Source organism: Mauremys mutica, chromosome 9, assembly GCF_020497125.1.
Source record: "Mauremys mutica isolate MM-2020 ecotype Southern chromosome 9, ASM2049712v1, whole genome shotgun sequence".
Taxonomy (NCBI): domain Eukaryota; kingdom Metazoa; phylum Chordata; order Testudines; family Geoemydidae; genus Mauremys; species Mauremys mutica.
Genome location: NC_059080.1, coordinates 3,394,108 through 3,410,166, shown reverse-complemented (window position 1 = coordinate 3,410,166; position 16,059 = coordinate 3,394,108). Strand labels below are relative to the sequence as shown.

The following is a 16,059-nucleotide window of genomic DNA, read 5'->3' as shown; positions in this document are numbered from 1 at the left end:
ATGTCTCCTCTAGACATGAGCAACTATTACTGTGCAAATCCATTAATTGCTTCTGGCTGCAGCGGCTTGTTCTGACGAGCTAAGTAGCCTGGTAATTACCTGCATGAATCAAGGCAAGGTGATGATCAGTACACAATTTAATTACACTGCAGACATGGCTTTCAAAGCTATTAACACAGCCTCTAATACTATCGTTAATGGTCCCAGAACCTCTGGAGAACTGCTGGTTGTGCAGATAACACACAGAAAAGAGAGTCAAAACACACACAGATAGTTGGCCTAGAACTTTAAAAAATCCCCCTGTATGATCCCCAAATGTGTACACTTCAGGCAATAATGCCCAGGTGAATGCAGGGATTCAAGACCTCCATGTCCCACAGCAACGTCCTCCTGCTGCCTCCAGAGGTCAGGAGAATGCTAATTATTTTTCCTATTACTTTGTAACACCTGATCCCTTCGATTTCCCTCGAGCACCTGCCCAGAATCTTGCTGTGCATCAGGTTTCTTAGAACCATGTCCTCAGATTTCAATTCCCAATTGATTTTTTTATGTGACCCCCTAGCCGAAGAGATGCAAACAGAAGGATTCCAAGCTCACAGTTGGGCTGGGTTAGCTACAGGCAGTGGACAGGCCAGGTTCCAAGAGCCGCCAGCATTAGCTCACACACAGAGCAGGTATAAATGCAGCACCGCAGTGTTGCCAACTCCTGCATTTTACTGTTCGCCTTGCAGTAGCTGGTGTTTTTCTGAAAGTTCCAGCTCCTGAAGGCAGGTGATGACTTGAGAATCTTAGTTTTCCTTGGGGAAAAAAATGCTTTTAGCCCACCTGGCTGTGGAGAAACATGGAAACACAGCCTGAGTGCATGAGAAAGGCTCAGAAACCTGAAGGCAAAGAAAAAGAATCCGACGGTGACTTTTTTAAACATCTCGTGATTTCTGAATGCTTGGGGTTGGCAGGACTGAAGATGTTAACTATAAAGACAAGTTTAACTGAGGCTAGCAACGGTGAGAAACCGGTACAACAGCCTGCAGGAGACAGGTCTTACAGAACTCTTGCTTCACCTGCAGAGGGAAGAGTCACAGTTCATCCTCTGAGAGGTACTTTCATAGTCATCTCAAATTCTTGGCAGCTCCTCTCTGTGTCACTGCCCTGATGTTTCCTGGATTGCACTGAGCAGAGGAATTCTCTCTCCCTTTTAAAATTAAACTCAGGTGTCAGTGAGGAGCTGGCCTGTTCTGTTTCACTTTCACCCTATGATAGAATTGTTTACAACGGTCTTGTCTGGCCTGTATCTTTTCAGAAGCTCTCACCGCTCAATGCCACGGTGGTTCAAATGCTGATGTCATGGGTTCACTAGTACTTCAATCATTGCTAGTGCAGGCGCAGCTGAAACGATACAAGGAGCTGGTCTGAGACTAACTAGGGTGACCAGACAGCAACTGTGAAAAATCGGGACAGGGGGTGGGGGGTAATAGGAGTCTATAGAAGAAAAAGACCCAAAAATCGGGACTGTCCCTATAAAATCGGGACATCTGGTCACCCTAAGACTAACCCAGGAGAATTTCTGGACATCCATGATACATACCCAGCCTTGTTTACCTACCAGCTGTGTGGAGGAGAATGGAGCACACACAAAAACATTCACTGTCTATTCGGTCCTTTCCAGGTACATGCTTCCTTTCTGTGAACAGATACAAAATCAGTCAAGAGCAGAGATGTGGGATAAGCAACTCACCAATTAGCTTGCCAATTTCACAGCTCCCATTATTCAGGCTCGCCAAGTCAATCTGGCGAAGGATGGCGGAGCTAGAAACCCAGCATTCCAGGAGAGAGATTTGCCTTGTTAGCTGTGAAAATATGGCAACTCAGGGCCAAATTCTCCGCTGGGTGAGTTAGCAAAATTCCCCCGCAGTCAATGGCACTGCACCCATTTACACCAGAGGAGGATTCAGCCCTGAGGTAACATGAAATTCTCTTTCGCCCACCAAGCTGGCAAAAGCCCAAGGCAACATCCCACTTGCCGGGGACCATAAGGGCCAAGGCAGTAACTGGCTACGATGCCAGACAGGCAGAGCCAGCAACCAAATGTCTCCCCTCACCCCTCCTCTTACAAGAGACAGGGTGTCACTGTCAGGGCAAAACAAACCAGGCGAACATTTGGGTGGGGATAGCGCCCCCTATGGCTGAGCAGGAGACAAATAGGCGTTTCAGTTACGCTGGCTACTTTCCATCTCCCTCCCATGACTTCTCTCCTTTACTCTGCCCCCTTCTGCTCTGCTCTCCTGTACAGGCCCCCTAGTGCCTGGGGTTCATCTCTTTCACGCTTTCCAGATATCCCAGCCCACAATGCCTGGGGCCTGCGGCCTCGGACATTTCTCTTTCCAAGCTGCTAGCAGAACATGGAAAGGGAGAGAGTTCATTTCTAGAAACACTTCTCTTTTATAATGGCTCTGGGCAGGGTCTCCTCAAGAGGAAGTGAAGTTTACTCCCTAACTAACTCAGGATCACAGAAGTCCCCTCTGAGCTACTCTCTAGGGAGACACCATTCACTCTAGAGCCCAAATCCCGGACACCCTCACACCTGCTCAGACGGCTCTATTATAGGAAATTAGCAGCACTGAAGATGCTTAGTTGTGGGGGAAAAAAGGGTAAAAAAGTGTTTGGGGGTTAAGATGATTTTATATGCAGCGTATACCTTCTATACTCCTGTTTTGCTGTGCCCTTCATTTTAGGTTTTAATGGATTTTAGACACCCACTGTTATTAATTTGGGACAGGTCCGTGGTGTTTTACAATATCCAAACACCGGTCACGGACATTAATCTGAGAACCTGAGCTCAGTTCTGTAGGTCCCTTACACCCCATTAACTGGCATTAGCCCAGTCGCTGTTTTCTCTCTTCGTATACACCCCCCATTGTCATTCATATGCTTGAACAGAGAGGGCATAAGAGCCACCATCCGGGGTGAAAGTAACTTCAGGGACTTACCGGTATGCAGGGCTGCTGGGAGCCCCAGGCCCTTTTAAATTGCCGAGCCTGGGGAAGCTGCCCCTTTTGGCCCCTCAGCAGCAGCCCTGCCGGTGCGGTCGGCTGTGTACGGGCTCTTACTGGTACACGGGATGAGACCAGCTTACTTTCACCTCTGGCTGCCAGACTGGGTCAGACCAAAGGTCCATCCAGCCCAGTGTCCTGTCTGCCGACGTGGCCAGTGCCAGGTGCCCCAGAGGGAATGAACAGAACAGGGAATCATCAAGTGATCCATCCCCTGTCACCCATTCCCAGCTTCTGGCAAACAGAGGCTAGGGACACCATCCCTGCCCAACCTGGCTAATAGCCATTGATGGACCTAGCCTCCAGGAACGTATCTAGTTCTTTTTTGAACCCTGTTATAGTCTTGGCCTTCGCAACATCCTCTGGCAGAGTTTCACAGGTTGACTGTGCGTTGTGTGAAAAAATACTTCCTTTTGTTTGCCATGTGCACTTTTAAGTATTACATAGACAGAAGCATCTTTTAAATTATGATGTTTACTTTTGCCACACGTTTACAGCATTCTGTAATGTGCTAACTCTTCAGACAAGGCCTTTAAAACATCCTTGAGAGAACGCTAAACAGTGATAAATAACGTTCCAGTCCTATCTGGTGTATATGTACACAGTGCCCTGTCTTACCTCGCTCCATATATTCTTGTTCCTAAGCACAAGCTTATGCTGCCCCATTACCATATTTGGTAGAGTAATTTGGACTGAAAACAGAGACAAAAATCTTGGCTTAGCAACCAAATGAAAATAATGCCTGGTTTTGCAGTGACTTATTTGTGGTCACCGGTCAGTTACCAGGGCTCTGTGTCTGAGGCCACTTCCCTCTTGGTCTCACACTGTCACCTCACTAGGGATGAAATCATGCCACTCTCAGATCAGGCCCTGGAAGGAAGTCTCCTGAGACCTACCAAGATTACCTCAGCAGGCCTGACTTATATGCAATATCTGCAGTTCTGGTCTCTCCAGGAGCAGTGTCACTGGTATCGAGTGACCAGACAGCTTCCTTAAAGCCAAGTGTAGTTATTAGCACAACAGCATTCAGAGAAAACAGACCTAAACAATAAACCAGCCTCTACCCAGGCCTATCTGTGTAGAGCTCACCAGCTCCTGATGTCAGCCTTGTAGGCCCAACCTCTTCACACAGCCTATTCCTCAGGACAGCCCCCTTACCTCTCCTGAGAGGGGCTTTTCAACTGTGTGCTGCCCTTTTCATCTCTCAGCTCCCAATCTTGGCAAAACAGGGCTTGTCACTTCATCAGAGGCAGGATGTAGGATCCTCAAAGCTAACAGCTTTTCCCATTGTCTTTCAAGTGTGTGCTGGGGTATTCTTATCATTGTGTTGCCTTCCTGCTTGTTTTCCCTCCAGCCCCCTATTATGCTAGATCAGTGGTTCCCAAACTGGGGTTCGCAAAATGTTACACGGGGTTCTCAGGAAAAAATTCCCTAATGGCGGACAGAGCTGTCCCTAGGGACCGTAGGCAGCACGGGGCCAGCAGCCCGGAGCCCCTGGACTTCCAAGAGCTAAGCAGATCAAAGCAAGCATCTCTATCGCACCGAGGAGATTTAAACTTCAAGACTTCTTATAAGCAATGGAAAGGAAGGTGGATATTTTTTGCTGTTTTTTAAATTAAATAGGCAGCTAGGATTGTTTTTAAAATTATTATGAAGAACAAGTTGAAGCTTTGTTGTAACGTGCGTTGTTTGCCTTGACTGCTCAAGACCTGAATGCTTGTGTATGAGGAACTCTTTGAGTTGGCTTCTTAAATACCTTTATGCTGTTTCACATCTGATACTCCTTGATGAAACCTAGGAGCCTTGTCTTATAACAGGCTTATTCAAAGTGTCAGATCTTGGAAGAGTGTTGCCGTTTTCATAATGTAATAAAAATACTGTATTGCTAAATAATAATTAATAATAGTGTGTAATAAGCATGTCATAAAAACAAATTTTATATTTCCAAGATCACTGCTTTTATAATTTATACTCAGGTGAAGGAGAAAATCCCTGGAAATATTCATTTTTAGGAGGGGTTCGCGAGACTTGACATTTTAGTGAAAGGGGTTCACAGGTTGTTAAAGTTTGGGAACCACTGTGCTAGATCAATACATTCAGATGGGGTAGTAACAACCCATAGTAACTTTGCTTCTCTAAGCAGGTCTCACACAGTGTTACAGATCAGTACTTACGTTATGCAGCCGCCCCACATGCCCAACAGTCACTACAGCACTGGGCAGCTAACGGGGAGAGGAGTGATTTAACCTAGGTCTATGTAAACTAATGTCAGCAGGTTAATGCCTTACATTCTGGAGTCATCTAAAATCAAACATGTTAGGAGTTCGTTCTCACATTTAACAGACTCTGAAATTACATTTTGCCTTTTCTGCTGCATAGGTTTTTTGGGGGGGAAAAATAGCATCCAAAGTGAGACAGACGAAGGCGCACACATCATCTCAGAATGGAATCGCACTAAATACTAATAAAGGGAAAAATCAATACTGTATTTTAAGCTCCTCACCCAAAAGGTTAGAGACTGGAGTGCTTAAAGTCAGATTCCAAAATAACATTTCTCCAGGTACCGAGCCCCTGACGCTCCCATTGACTTCAGAATAAGGGACTTAATCTTCATCCAAGAATATTAAAGGAACTGGCACATGAAATTGCAAGGCCATTAGCAAGAATTTTTAATGAATCAGTAAACTCAGGGGTTGTACCGTACGACTGGAGAATTGCTAACATAGTTCCTATTTTTAAGAAAGGGAAAAAAAGCGAGTAACTATAGGCCTGTTAGTTTGACATCTGTAGTATGTAAGGTCTTGGAAAAAAATTTGAAGGAGAAAGCAGTTAAGGACATTGAGGTCAATGGTAATTGGGACAAAATACAACATGGTTTTACAAAAGGTAGATCGTGCCAAACCAACCTGATCTCCTTCTTTGAGACAAAGGAAACGCAGTGGATCTAATTTACCTCGATTTCAGTAAGGCATTTGACACGGTTCCACATGGGGAATTATTAGTTAAATTGGAAAAGATGGGGATCGATAGGAAAATTGAAAGGTGGATAAGGAACTGGTTAAAGGGGAGACTACAACGGGTCGTACTGAAAGGTCAACTGTCAGGCTGGAAGGAGGTTACTAGTGGAGTTCCTCAGGGATCGGTTTTGGGACCAATCTTATTTAACCTTTTTATTACTGACCTTGGCACAAAAAGCGGGAATGTGCTAATAAAGTTTGCAGATGACACAAAGCTGGGAGGTATTGCTAACACAGGGAAGGACCGGGATATCATACAGGAAGATCTGGATGACCTTGTAAACTGGAGTAATAGTAATAAGATTAAATTTAATAGTGAAAAGTGCAAGGTCATGCATTTAGGGATTAATAACAAGAATTTTAGTTATAAATTGGGGACACATCAGTTGGAAGTAACAGAGGAGGAGAAGGACCTCGGAGTATTGGTTGATTACAGGATGACTATGAGCCGCCAATGTGATATGGCCATTAAAAAAGCTAATGCAGTTTTAGGATGCATCAGGCGAGGTATTTCCAGCAAAGATAAGGAGGTGTTAGTACCGTTATACAAGGCACTGGTGAGACCTCATCTGGAATACTGTGTGCAGTTCTGGTCTCCCATGTTCAAGAAGGATGAATTCAAACTGGAACAGGTTCAGAGACGGGCTACTAGGATGATCCGAGGAATGGAAAACCTGTCTTATGAAAGGAGACTCAGAGCTTGGCTTGTTTAGCCTAACCAAAAGAAGGTTGAGGGGGGATATGATTGCTCTTTATAAATATATCAGAAGGATTAATATTAGGGAGGGAGAGGAATTATTTAAGCTTAGTACCAATGTGGACACAAGAACAAATGGATATAAACTGGACACTAGGAAGTTTAGACTTGAAATTAGATGAAGGTTTCTAACCATTAGAGGAGTGAAGTTCTGGAACAGCCTTCCAAGGGGAGTAGTGGGGGCCAAAGACATATCTGGCTTTAAGACTAAGCTTGATAAGTTTATGGAGGGGATGGTATGATGGGATAGCCTAATTTTGGCAATTAATTTGGCAATTGTTCTTTGATTATCAGCAGGTAAGTAAACCCAGTGGTCTGTGACGGGATGTTAGATGGGGTGGGATCTGAGTTACTACAGAGAATTCTTTCCTGGGTGCTGGCTGGTGAGTCTTGCCCACATGCTCAGGGTTTAGCTGATCGCCATATTTGGGGTCGGGAAGGAATTTTCCTCCAGGGCAGATTGGCAGAGATCCTGGAGGTTTTTCGCCTTCCTCTGCAGCATGGGGCACGGGTCACTTGCTGGAGGATTCTCTGAACCTTGAGGTCTTCAAACCACAATTTGAGGACTTCAATAACTCAGACACAGGTTAGGGGTTTGTTACAGGAGTGGATGGGAGAGGTTCTGTGGCCTGCCTTGTGCAGGAGGTCAGACTAGATGATCATAATGATCCCTTCTGACCTTAAAGTCTATGAGTCTATGACTTGCCCAGGTGACGTAGGAAGCCCCCGGCAGTCTGGTCTCCTGGCTTCTAGCCCTGCATTGTAGCCATTGGCCTGTGGTTGTCTAACACATCCCAGGTATGGTTGAGCTCACAACACTGCAAAGAATCTGTAAATAAGTCGTTAAACCTGTGCTACTCAGGTCAGGGTTAATTTAAAAAAAACACCAACAAACCATCAAGATTTTGGACTCAAGCTAAGATGAACGTAACCCTTTAAAGTCTAGAGCATAAGTGACATATAGTAGGGTCTCCGTTTTCTACTTACTGAGTGACAGAGATAAGATCTTCTATGGAATAAAAGCACATGGAAACCCAGTTATGAGGACGGTTACGATTTTGTCAGGGTTATTTTTAGTCACAGTCACAGACAACAACAAAAATTCATGGGAGAAGTGACTGGTCTGTGACTGTGACTAAAAATAAGCGGGAAGGGAGGGGGTCAGAGAAGGAATGACAACCTGAGCCATGCTGCCCTGCGGGGGTGGGGAGGAACAGCTCTGACCCAGCCCCAGCTCCAGTCACTGACAGTTGAAGCCAAAGAAGTCACATAGCTCCGGTAAAGTCATGGAATCTGTGACTTCCATGACCTAGTCATCTCCTTAGTCATGAGTAAGCATTGACTAGCAGCTCCGTGCTTTTCAAATTCCCTTTATTCTGGGGGAATGTCTCTACATGAACGTTAGACGGTGTAAAAGAGGGTGTGAATCTAAAGTAGGATAGCGATTCCACAGTAACACAATAAGGCACTTTTATTAACAGGGTCCACAACAGTCCTGTCATTTAAAGAGCTAGGGAGCTGTGCACTTCTAAAGGCTGCCTAAATGGCATTTTCTAAAAGTTCTTGGCACATTTGAACATTTTATACAAGGAGAAAAGGGGTGTCAGCTGCACTAGAAAGTGGGTGGAATGTGAATGAAAAGTAACTGCACTGCCACCTGGTGCTAGTGTCAAGAAGTGACCCATTTGATCTCAAGTCACAGTGACAGGAAGTAGCATTTACATGGGTAGATTCCTGCGGGAGCGTCAGATTATGACATTTCAAGCTGTACAGGATTCTGTTGCCACATGTGCACAGAGCTCTAAAGGTAACAAAGGTTGATATCTATTTAATCTCTAATGATACTTCTTATAAAGGATGCACCTTTTATGTACCAATTTCTTTCCAGCCTGCAATACCCAGCGTCTGTCACTTTTGTTAGCATAAAGCTTTCAACAACTGCTACATTTAAACTAGTGTCTTTCTTTCTAATCCTTGGTTTAAGTCACTCCTAACTTTCAGAAACTTTTCCTTTGCTAGTTTAGAAAAAGGTGGCTGAATTCCAAACGGTGATGCTAATATTCCTATTAACACCTCTTGTCTGAAACTTGGCCAGCGAGGACAAATCTAACCTTGCAACATTTTGCTGTGACGTTTGTTTTTCAATCCCTAAACAGCCTGATTTTCTGGTAGAAATTTGCCAGGCCCCAGTTGTGGATCACGTGTCTGTGATTTTCTAGTTATTGAACTGCAAACATCAGAGAGAAACTGCATTTTCCTACTTTTCATTCTTTTCTCTCCCTCTCACCTCTACTGCATACTTGCTTTTTTGCCTAAATAAGAAACATGATCAAACTTTAACAAGTTCCTGGTAACAAAATGTGAGACCCAAATTGCTGCTAATATGGGGCAGTAATTAAAAAACCCTGAGATTTAAAACAACATCTTAAACTCTACTGGATCTTCTCAACAATGTGACACACATTTAAGTTTGAAGATGTCTGTATGATATTCTATTGTATTACTGAGAAGCAGTACATGCTGACGTAGTTACAGACTATTTAAATGGAAACACACACGATGAAAGCTAAGGCTCTATGTACACCCTGTCTTTTTGCCTGAACACCCAAGTGAAAAATGCCAGTTTCTGCATTATCTTAGTTTACTGTATGGAATTAGCTTGTTTACACCAGAAATAGTAAATAGGAATGGCCGTTTTGCCTCTGTATTCCTCCAGCATACCCCCTTTTACTTATCTTCTCTCTAAACTAAACAGCTCCCATTTTTTGTCTCTCGATTTACCCTCTCGTTAAAATACAAGGAAGCTATTCAATTGAAAGGCAACAGTTATTCAAATATATTTTTATTCATCCTTTTAACAAAATTACAATCAAGTAACTGTAATAAAAGAAAACATACATTAGAAGATTCACATCATTACAAAAGCTGAAAAAAAATCCCAAATTTGTCAAGAAGTCTACTAAAAATGGCATATGGACAAAAAGAAAAAATAGCAATTCAAGTGTACTCACATTGCATTGTGGTATGTAACGTAATAGACACAAGAAATTCATTTACCGGGAAGTGTCTTCACTATTCATAGTCAGGAAACAAAAAATTATTCACAACATCCTCATCAGGACCTACATTTATCTCTTCGTTTTGGCCTAGCACTACCCTACTTCTTAAACACACAAAACCAAACAGAATGTTCTCTTTAATAAGCTTCAGTTTTGCCAGAAACACCACAGAAGCTAACTCAAAAAGAATTTGTGGCAAAGCGCCAATAATTTTCTTCCTTGATTGGTAAGAAAAAAATCCATTGCCCTTCCTTATACTGTCATTTTACGTTCCTGGTCACACTGTGATGCCAGAGCTAATACCATTCTAGTTGAGGTAGATCATTTTAACTATGGTAAGATCTGAGAAGTAAATGGAATATCTTTAGAATATATACAATGAATGTTTGGGGGGGGGCTGAAGTTTGGAAAGGGAATTTAACAGGCAGGATATTCTTTAAAACTCTTCTCCCTCTGGATCAACCTATTATTAGCTGATGTTTTTGAGCGTTTTGCTGTACCTTTTATTAAAATCCCTGAGAGTGCATCCTCGTGTTGGGGATTGATACATGTATGAAGAGGATGGTCCCTTCCAGTCCTAATGGCTTCCAATGAAACTTGTGAGGTGGCCTGTTCCAATTTGTTTAGAGCTAGGTCTCTTCTCAGCTAACTGCACTGCACTTCCTAGCGGAGGCTGCCAAGGGGATAAGAAGAGAAAGAAAATCCCTAATCCACCACGTAAAGCTGGCTGATATGATTTTTTTCTGCAGTTCTTTCTCTCCATCTTTAGGAGGCATAAGAATGGCCAGAAAGTAACCCTGCTTGAAGCAGAAAAGCACATATTAGGTTATGCTTAGAATTTACAGCAGGAAAGCATGGCGAAAACAACCTCAGACATAGCTAAGGAGAATATTATGAACAATCAGCTAGTGATCACGATGGTCCCTTCTGATCTTAAAGTCTATGGAAGTACAATCACTAAAGTTAAATACCATCAGCAGAGACAGCGTGAAATAAAGTCAGCCCCTACTTCTTTTAAATAGCTTTCGAGTTCTCAGAGGAGAAAACCAAGAACAAAATAGCATCACTGTGTTAACCAGGGGGAAGAGCGACGCTTAGTCCCAAGAAGCGGGCTTTCACCTTCTCTCCAGCCTGGGACGTTATGCTGGGCTACATGGAGAGAACCAGTCCCGGCAGCAGCAGCTGAAAGGCTACACATTTAAAGTGAGAGACTGCAGTGGTTTTTAAACAGAGCATAATTAACTGACGAAACTCACCATCGAAAAGATATTAGCGGCCAAGAGCTTTGTAGAATTCAAAAAGGATTAAACACTTGTGTGGTTAGTGACAACATCCACTGTTATGCTAGGAGACTTGTGTACATACATATATTTTAAAGAAAGGATATAAATCCTCCTCTTTGGTTTTGGCCGCCACTAACTGGGGGCGTTAGGAGAAACTTCCTTTATAGCCAGGTAGTTATTCCATAAATACTCTTGAAGATTTATTGCACCTTCCTCTGAAGCGTCTGGAATCGGCCACTGTTAGAGACAGGATGCCAGACTAAATGGTCCAGCCCATCTCCTGGCAGGCAGTTCCTATGTTCCAGCAGTGACAAGCTGTAAACAAGTTGTTTATTGTTTTACTTCTCACCAAGCTGAGCAAGGTGCTTCACAGAAGAACCAGTTCTTGCTTCAAACCACCTACAGTCCAAATGTGAGGTGTGAGCAGAAGAAAGAAAGGCAAGTAGTCAGAAGAGCTGAGCTTAGGCAGGAGGAGGGGCACTGCGGTGGGGCCAGTCCCATGGTTTATGTACATGCATATCGTGGTGGCTCTGGGAGCATTTTTAGCAGAGATGGAAGGTGGCAACGGTCAACATTTTATCTTGCGAGTGTCACCAGAGAGGTGAGTTTTCAGTAGGGGTTTGCTGAATGGAATGTAGGTGTCTGCCTTGCAGACCAGTCACTGTCAATATTCAGAAATCCTCTGAGGTAAACAAACTGCAACAAAGAAGTCTTCCTCACAAGGCTTTCACTTGTAAAGCAGGTCTTTCTCGGTCCTCATTTTCAGATGTGGAGCTCTCTGGATTCTCTAGCCAAACTAAAGAGGAGATTTCCTCTTCTACTGCTGGTTTATTGACATTCAAAAAGTCATCCCCCAGACCGCCCTGAAAGAGAATACAATACATTATTTTACAGAAAATCTTCAGTGTCCTCAGGGCTTGGTCTCTCTTTTAGCTGGCAGTAACCGTCAGTTTTACAGGGCGTGCAGTGTACAGTTCAGAGGCAGCTCAGGACCAAGAGCATGTCTTACGGAGGGATATGTGGAGGCACAGCTGCTCCTCCTAGGAAAGTGATGGGGCCTCGGTTGGTGCCAAGGGTTGGCCAGAGTCTCAAGAGAGCTCCCCTTGCCGCAGCTGCTTATCTGAGAGGGGCAGGCATGCGAGTGGGACATTCCAGATGTCAGGACTGGGTCCCACAATGCTGCCAAGCTGCACATGGACATTGAGCTTATACAGGTGAGAGGCTGTTGTTGCTGGGATCAGATAGGGAAGAAGGCGGCAGGGGAATAGTGGCAGGGAGGAATATTGCAGTAGTTCTAACCCTGCTGGAACTAGAACCACCATTAGAAGAGCCTCAGTGATCACTGGATGCTGCAGTCTGAACTCAGGGGGAGCTGGCGTAGAGCCTGAACCTAGCCTTCCACACTGGGCTGAGTTACAACGGGAGTATCTAGCCTGCCCCTCACCATGGGGAGTGGGGCTTCTGGGTTCACGCTGCCCAACTCCCTCCCACTTGAGAGGTTGCAGGAGGAAGAAGCTCTCTCCTCTACTTGATCCTGTCTTTTCTGTAGAGAGTCATCTGACCCCTTGGGAGCCAGAGCCCACCAGGACTTCCCTCAGTGGAAGCTGTTCAGCCCAGGGTGTCCTAGTCCTACAAGAGCTCCAGGAAGAGACACCCTTAATCGTTCTTTAGTCCTCTATAAAGCTGTCAAGGACAGTGTATTTTCCAGAGGCAGAAGACAGAGACAATTCACTGTGGTGAGCCAACAGCTTCTCTATAAACTGGGAATGGCCGCACCAGAAAGGTTCTGTGAGCTGTCTCCAACTGCTGGAAGGAAGGAACTACCAGCTGTGTCTGGATTGGCTCGAGATTTGAGGAGAGAAAAAGGGATTTAAACACAATTAAATGTAGCATAACCAGGATAACAATTACAAAGGTGCAAAGTGCCTGTGACTTCACAGTAGCACGTAATTAACCCCATGCACCAATTCACTGTGTGTGTCTGTAAGGCTCCTCAAGACTGGGAGATTGGAATGTCCCTGAAAAGAGGATTAATTGGGTTGCAAAGAGAACCATTTCATGGAACTGGAAGAGAAAGCGCAAGCTTTGTTGAATAGCATAATGGCATTTAGTAAACTAGTGAGTCAGAAAAAGTTTACACTGCTTAAGAAAAACTTAACTGAGGACATAAAACACTTGGTTTTAGACTGTACTTGTTTTTGTATCATTCTCATTGTCTTAAATACTTGGTCTACGTATAGTGAAAATTCTCTTAGATTATGTAAAGGCAAAATACTAATATAGGAGGTGGGACTGTAGAGACAACTTCTAATTCTGAGAGATCACTTGACAGCCAACAGGCAGATACTAACCTGGAAGTCCTCAATTTGCTCTCCAAACATGCGTTTAATAATTTTTCTAGGGTCAGGAATTTGTGGATAAATTAGTATCTTGAGCCTTTAGAACAGAGAAATAAAAAAGTGTTCGATGAAAACAGTTTATTAACCAAAAGGAAGAACATTTCAAAGTTGCATTTAGGATGTTATGGTGAAAGTCAGCTGGACTCTGTCTTCTCTGACCATCTTCTGTCCTCCCAGATCATGCCCCCTTCTCTCCACCTCCACTCCCAACAACGAATGGAAAAGGCCCAATTTTGTCTTTGGATATCTCTGAGCAACTCCCACGGAAGTCAATGGGAGCTGTAAGCATGCACCTAATGCATATGCAACCACTGAGTGAGAGGAACTGCCTTTTTCTTAGGCAGGTAAACTACACAGCGTTCGTGCAACCAGAACGTATTTGTTCCATAAAAAAACCTCAACTCAAACTCAACTCTAGAGCTCCGATTGGCACCTCCATATTAATTTTGTATGCAGAGGTATAAAGGGAAGATAACCACTGTCAAAAACATACATACTACACATGAAAGGTAAACTAAAGCAGAGACAGACTGCAATGTAACTCAAACAGAGGTGGCCAACCTGTGGCTCCGGAGCCACACGCGGCTCTTCAGAAGTTAATATGCGGCTCCTTGTATAGGCACCGACTCCAGGGCTGGAGCTACAGGCGCCAACTTTCCAACGCGCCAAGGGATGCTCACTGCTCAACCCCTGGCTCTGCCCCAGGCCCTGCCCCCACTCCACCCCTTCCTGCCCCCTTCCCTGAGCTTGCGCTGCCCTTGCTCCCTCCTGCCCCCAGCCTCCTGCATGCCAGGAAACAGCTGATCAGGAGGTGTGGGAAGGCGCTGATCAGCGGGGCTGCCGGTGGGTGGGAGGCGGTGGGAGCAAGGGGGAAGCTGATGGGGGGCTGCTGACGTATTACTGTGGCTCTTTGGCAATGTACATTGGTACATTCTGGCTCCTTCTCAGGCTCAGGTTGGCCACTCCTGCTCTAAAAGATAAGTCAGTAAGTGACAGATTTTAATATAAAAGCGGTACGGTTATTTACCTTTTCAGGTACACTAGTAGAATTATAGTAGCTACTGCTACTGTTAATGGAATAGTGAGTATTAAAACAATATAGAATGTGAAGTCTGTGTTTTCACCTGGAAAAAAAAGGATTTAGAGAGTGAAGTGCTTCAGGAATAATGAAAACAACATTTAATGCAATGCTTCTTTTCTGGCTACATGATAGACTCCTAAGAACATTCAACTTACAAATTCACAAATGTTATGATTCCTGATGTCTGACATAACATTCAAAAACCAGTGGGAGAACACTTCAACCTCTCTAACCACTCAGTGACAGACTTGAAGGTGGCAATTTTGCAACAAAAAAACTTCAAAAACAGACTCCAAAGAGAAACTGCTGAACTTGAATTAATATGCAAACTAGATACAATTAACTGTGGCCTAAACAGAGACTGGGAATGGTTGGGTCATTACACTAACTGAATCTATTTCCCTATGTTAAGTTCTCCTCACACCTTCTATGGGCCATCTTAATTATCACTTCAAAAAGTTTTTTTTCTCCTGCTGATGATAGCTCATCTCAATTGATTAGACTCTGCCTGTTGGTATGCATACTTCCACCTTTTCATGTTCTCTGTATGTATAAATATCTCCTGTCTGTGTGTTCCATTCTATGCATCCGAAGAAGTGAGTGCAGCTCACGAAAGCGCATGCTAAAATAAATGTGTTAGTCTTTAAGGTGCCACAAGTACTCCTGTTCTATATTCAAAGAGAGGGTTAAGAAGGAACTTAGTCATAGCTATAAGTACCTACACAGGAAGAAAGAATCTGACAAATCTAGGACACAAAAGCATAAGCGGTCTAATGGCTAGAAGTTGAAGTTAGAAAAAAATTCAGATCAGTGAAACAATGAAAGATTGTTCTTACCAATGCTCTTCTCCTCACTCCAGTCACTCCATTGACTGCTGCTGTAACATGTTCCTTCAAACCCTGCTCTCACTTTGACGATGTACACAGTGTTAGGATGAACACTGGGCAACCGAGCTTTAGTGAACTCTTTAAACTTAAAATAAAGAAATGAAAGATATTTACTTTTTTCCTGTATCAGGATACATGACATTTACAAACTTGGTTTCATTGTGTAGCTTTAATATAATCAGACTGAATGTTTTGACTGAAGCTCCTTTTGACTTTTGTATTTTTGAACTCCATGAAATAAAGGAGTAAAAGATGAGGAATTCAGATTTTCACAGTATGTGTTGGCCTTTAACTAAACAACGACCCAACCTGCCGGAGCAAGGTCGTTCAGAACTCAAGGTTCAAACTAGCTGACCCCAGTGTTTCTGCTACAACACTCAGCCGCAAAGGTTAAACTGAGGCTGAATGGCCTGGAGTGGTGGTCTACAAGCTCCTCCAAATGCCTGCCTGAGTTCTACTGCCTTCCCCTCCATCTATCAGGAGGGCAGAACTGCTGCTCGAGCTTTCCCTACACCGGAGCCTACCC

General features: G+C 43.9%; 1 protein-coding gene across 3 annotated transcripts in view; it reads right to left on the bottom strand.

Moving 5' to 3' along the window:
• Positions 1 to 9,650: 9,650 nt before the first annotated feature.
• The window catches only part of IL13RA1 (interleukin 13 receptor subunit alpha 1), a 29,490-nt gene continuing 23,081 nt past the window's right edge, over positions 9,651 to 16,059 (bottom strand). For all 3 annotated transcript variants that reach the window (XM_045030980.1, XM_045030978.1, XM_045030979.1), the window contains exons 7-10: positions 15,483 to 15,618; positions 14,593 to 14,689; positions 13,518 to 13,602; positions 9,651 to 12,029 (exon numbers count right to left, since the gene is read on the bottom strand). In XM_045030980.1, the coding sequence (XP_044886915.1) occupies positions 11,883 to 12,029; positions 13,518 to 13,602; positions 14,593 to 14,689; positions 15,483 to 15,618 (465 nt within the window). In that variant the 3' untranslated portion in view covers positions 9,651 to 11,882. The remainder of the gene's footprint in view (positions 12,030 to 13,517; positions 13,603 to 14,592; positions 14,690 to 15,482; positions 15,619 to 16,059) is intronic.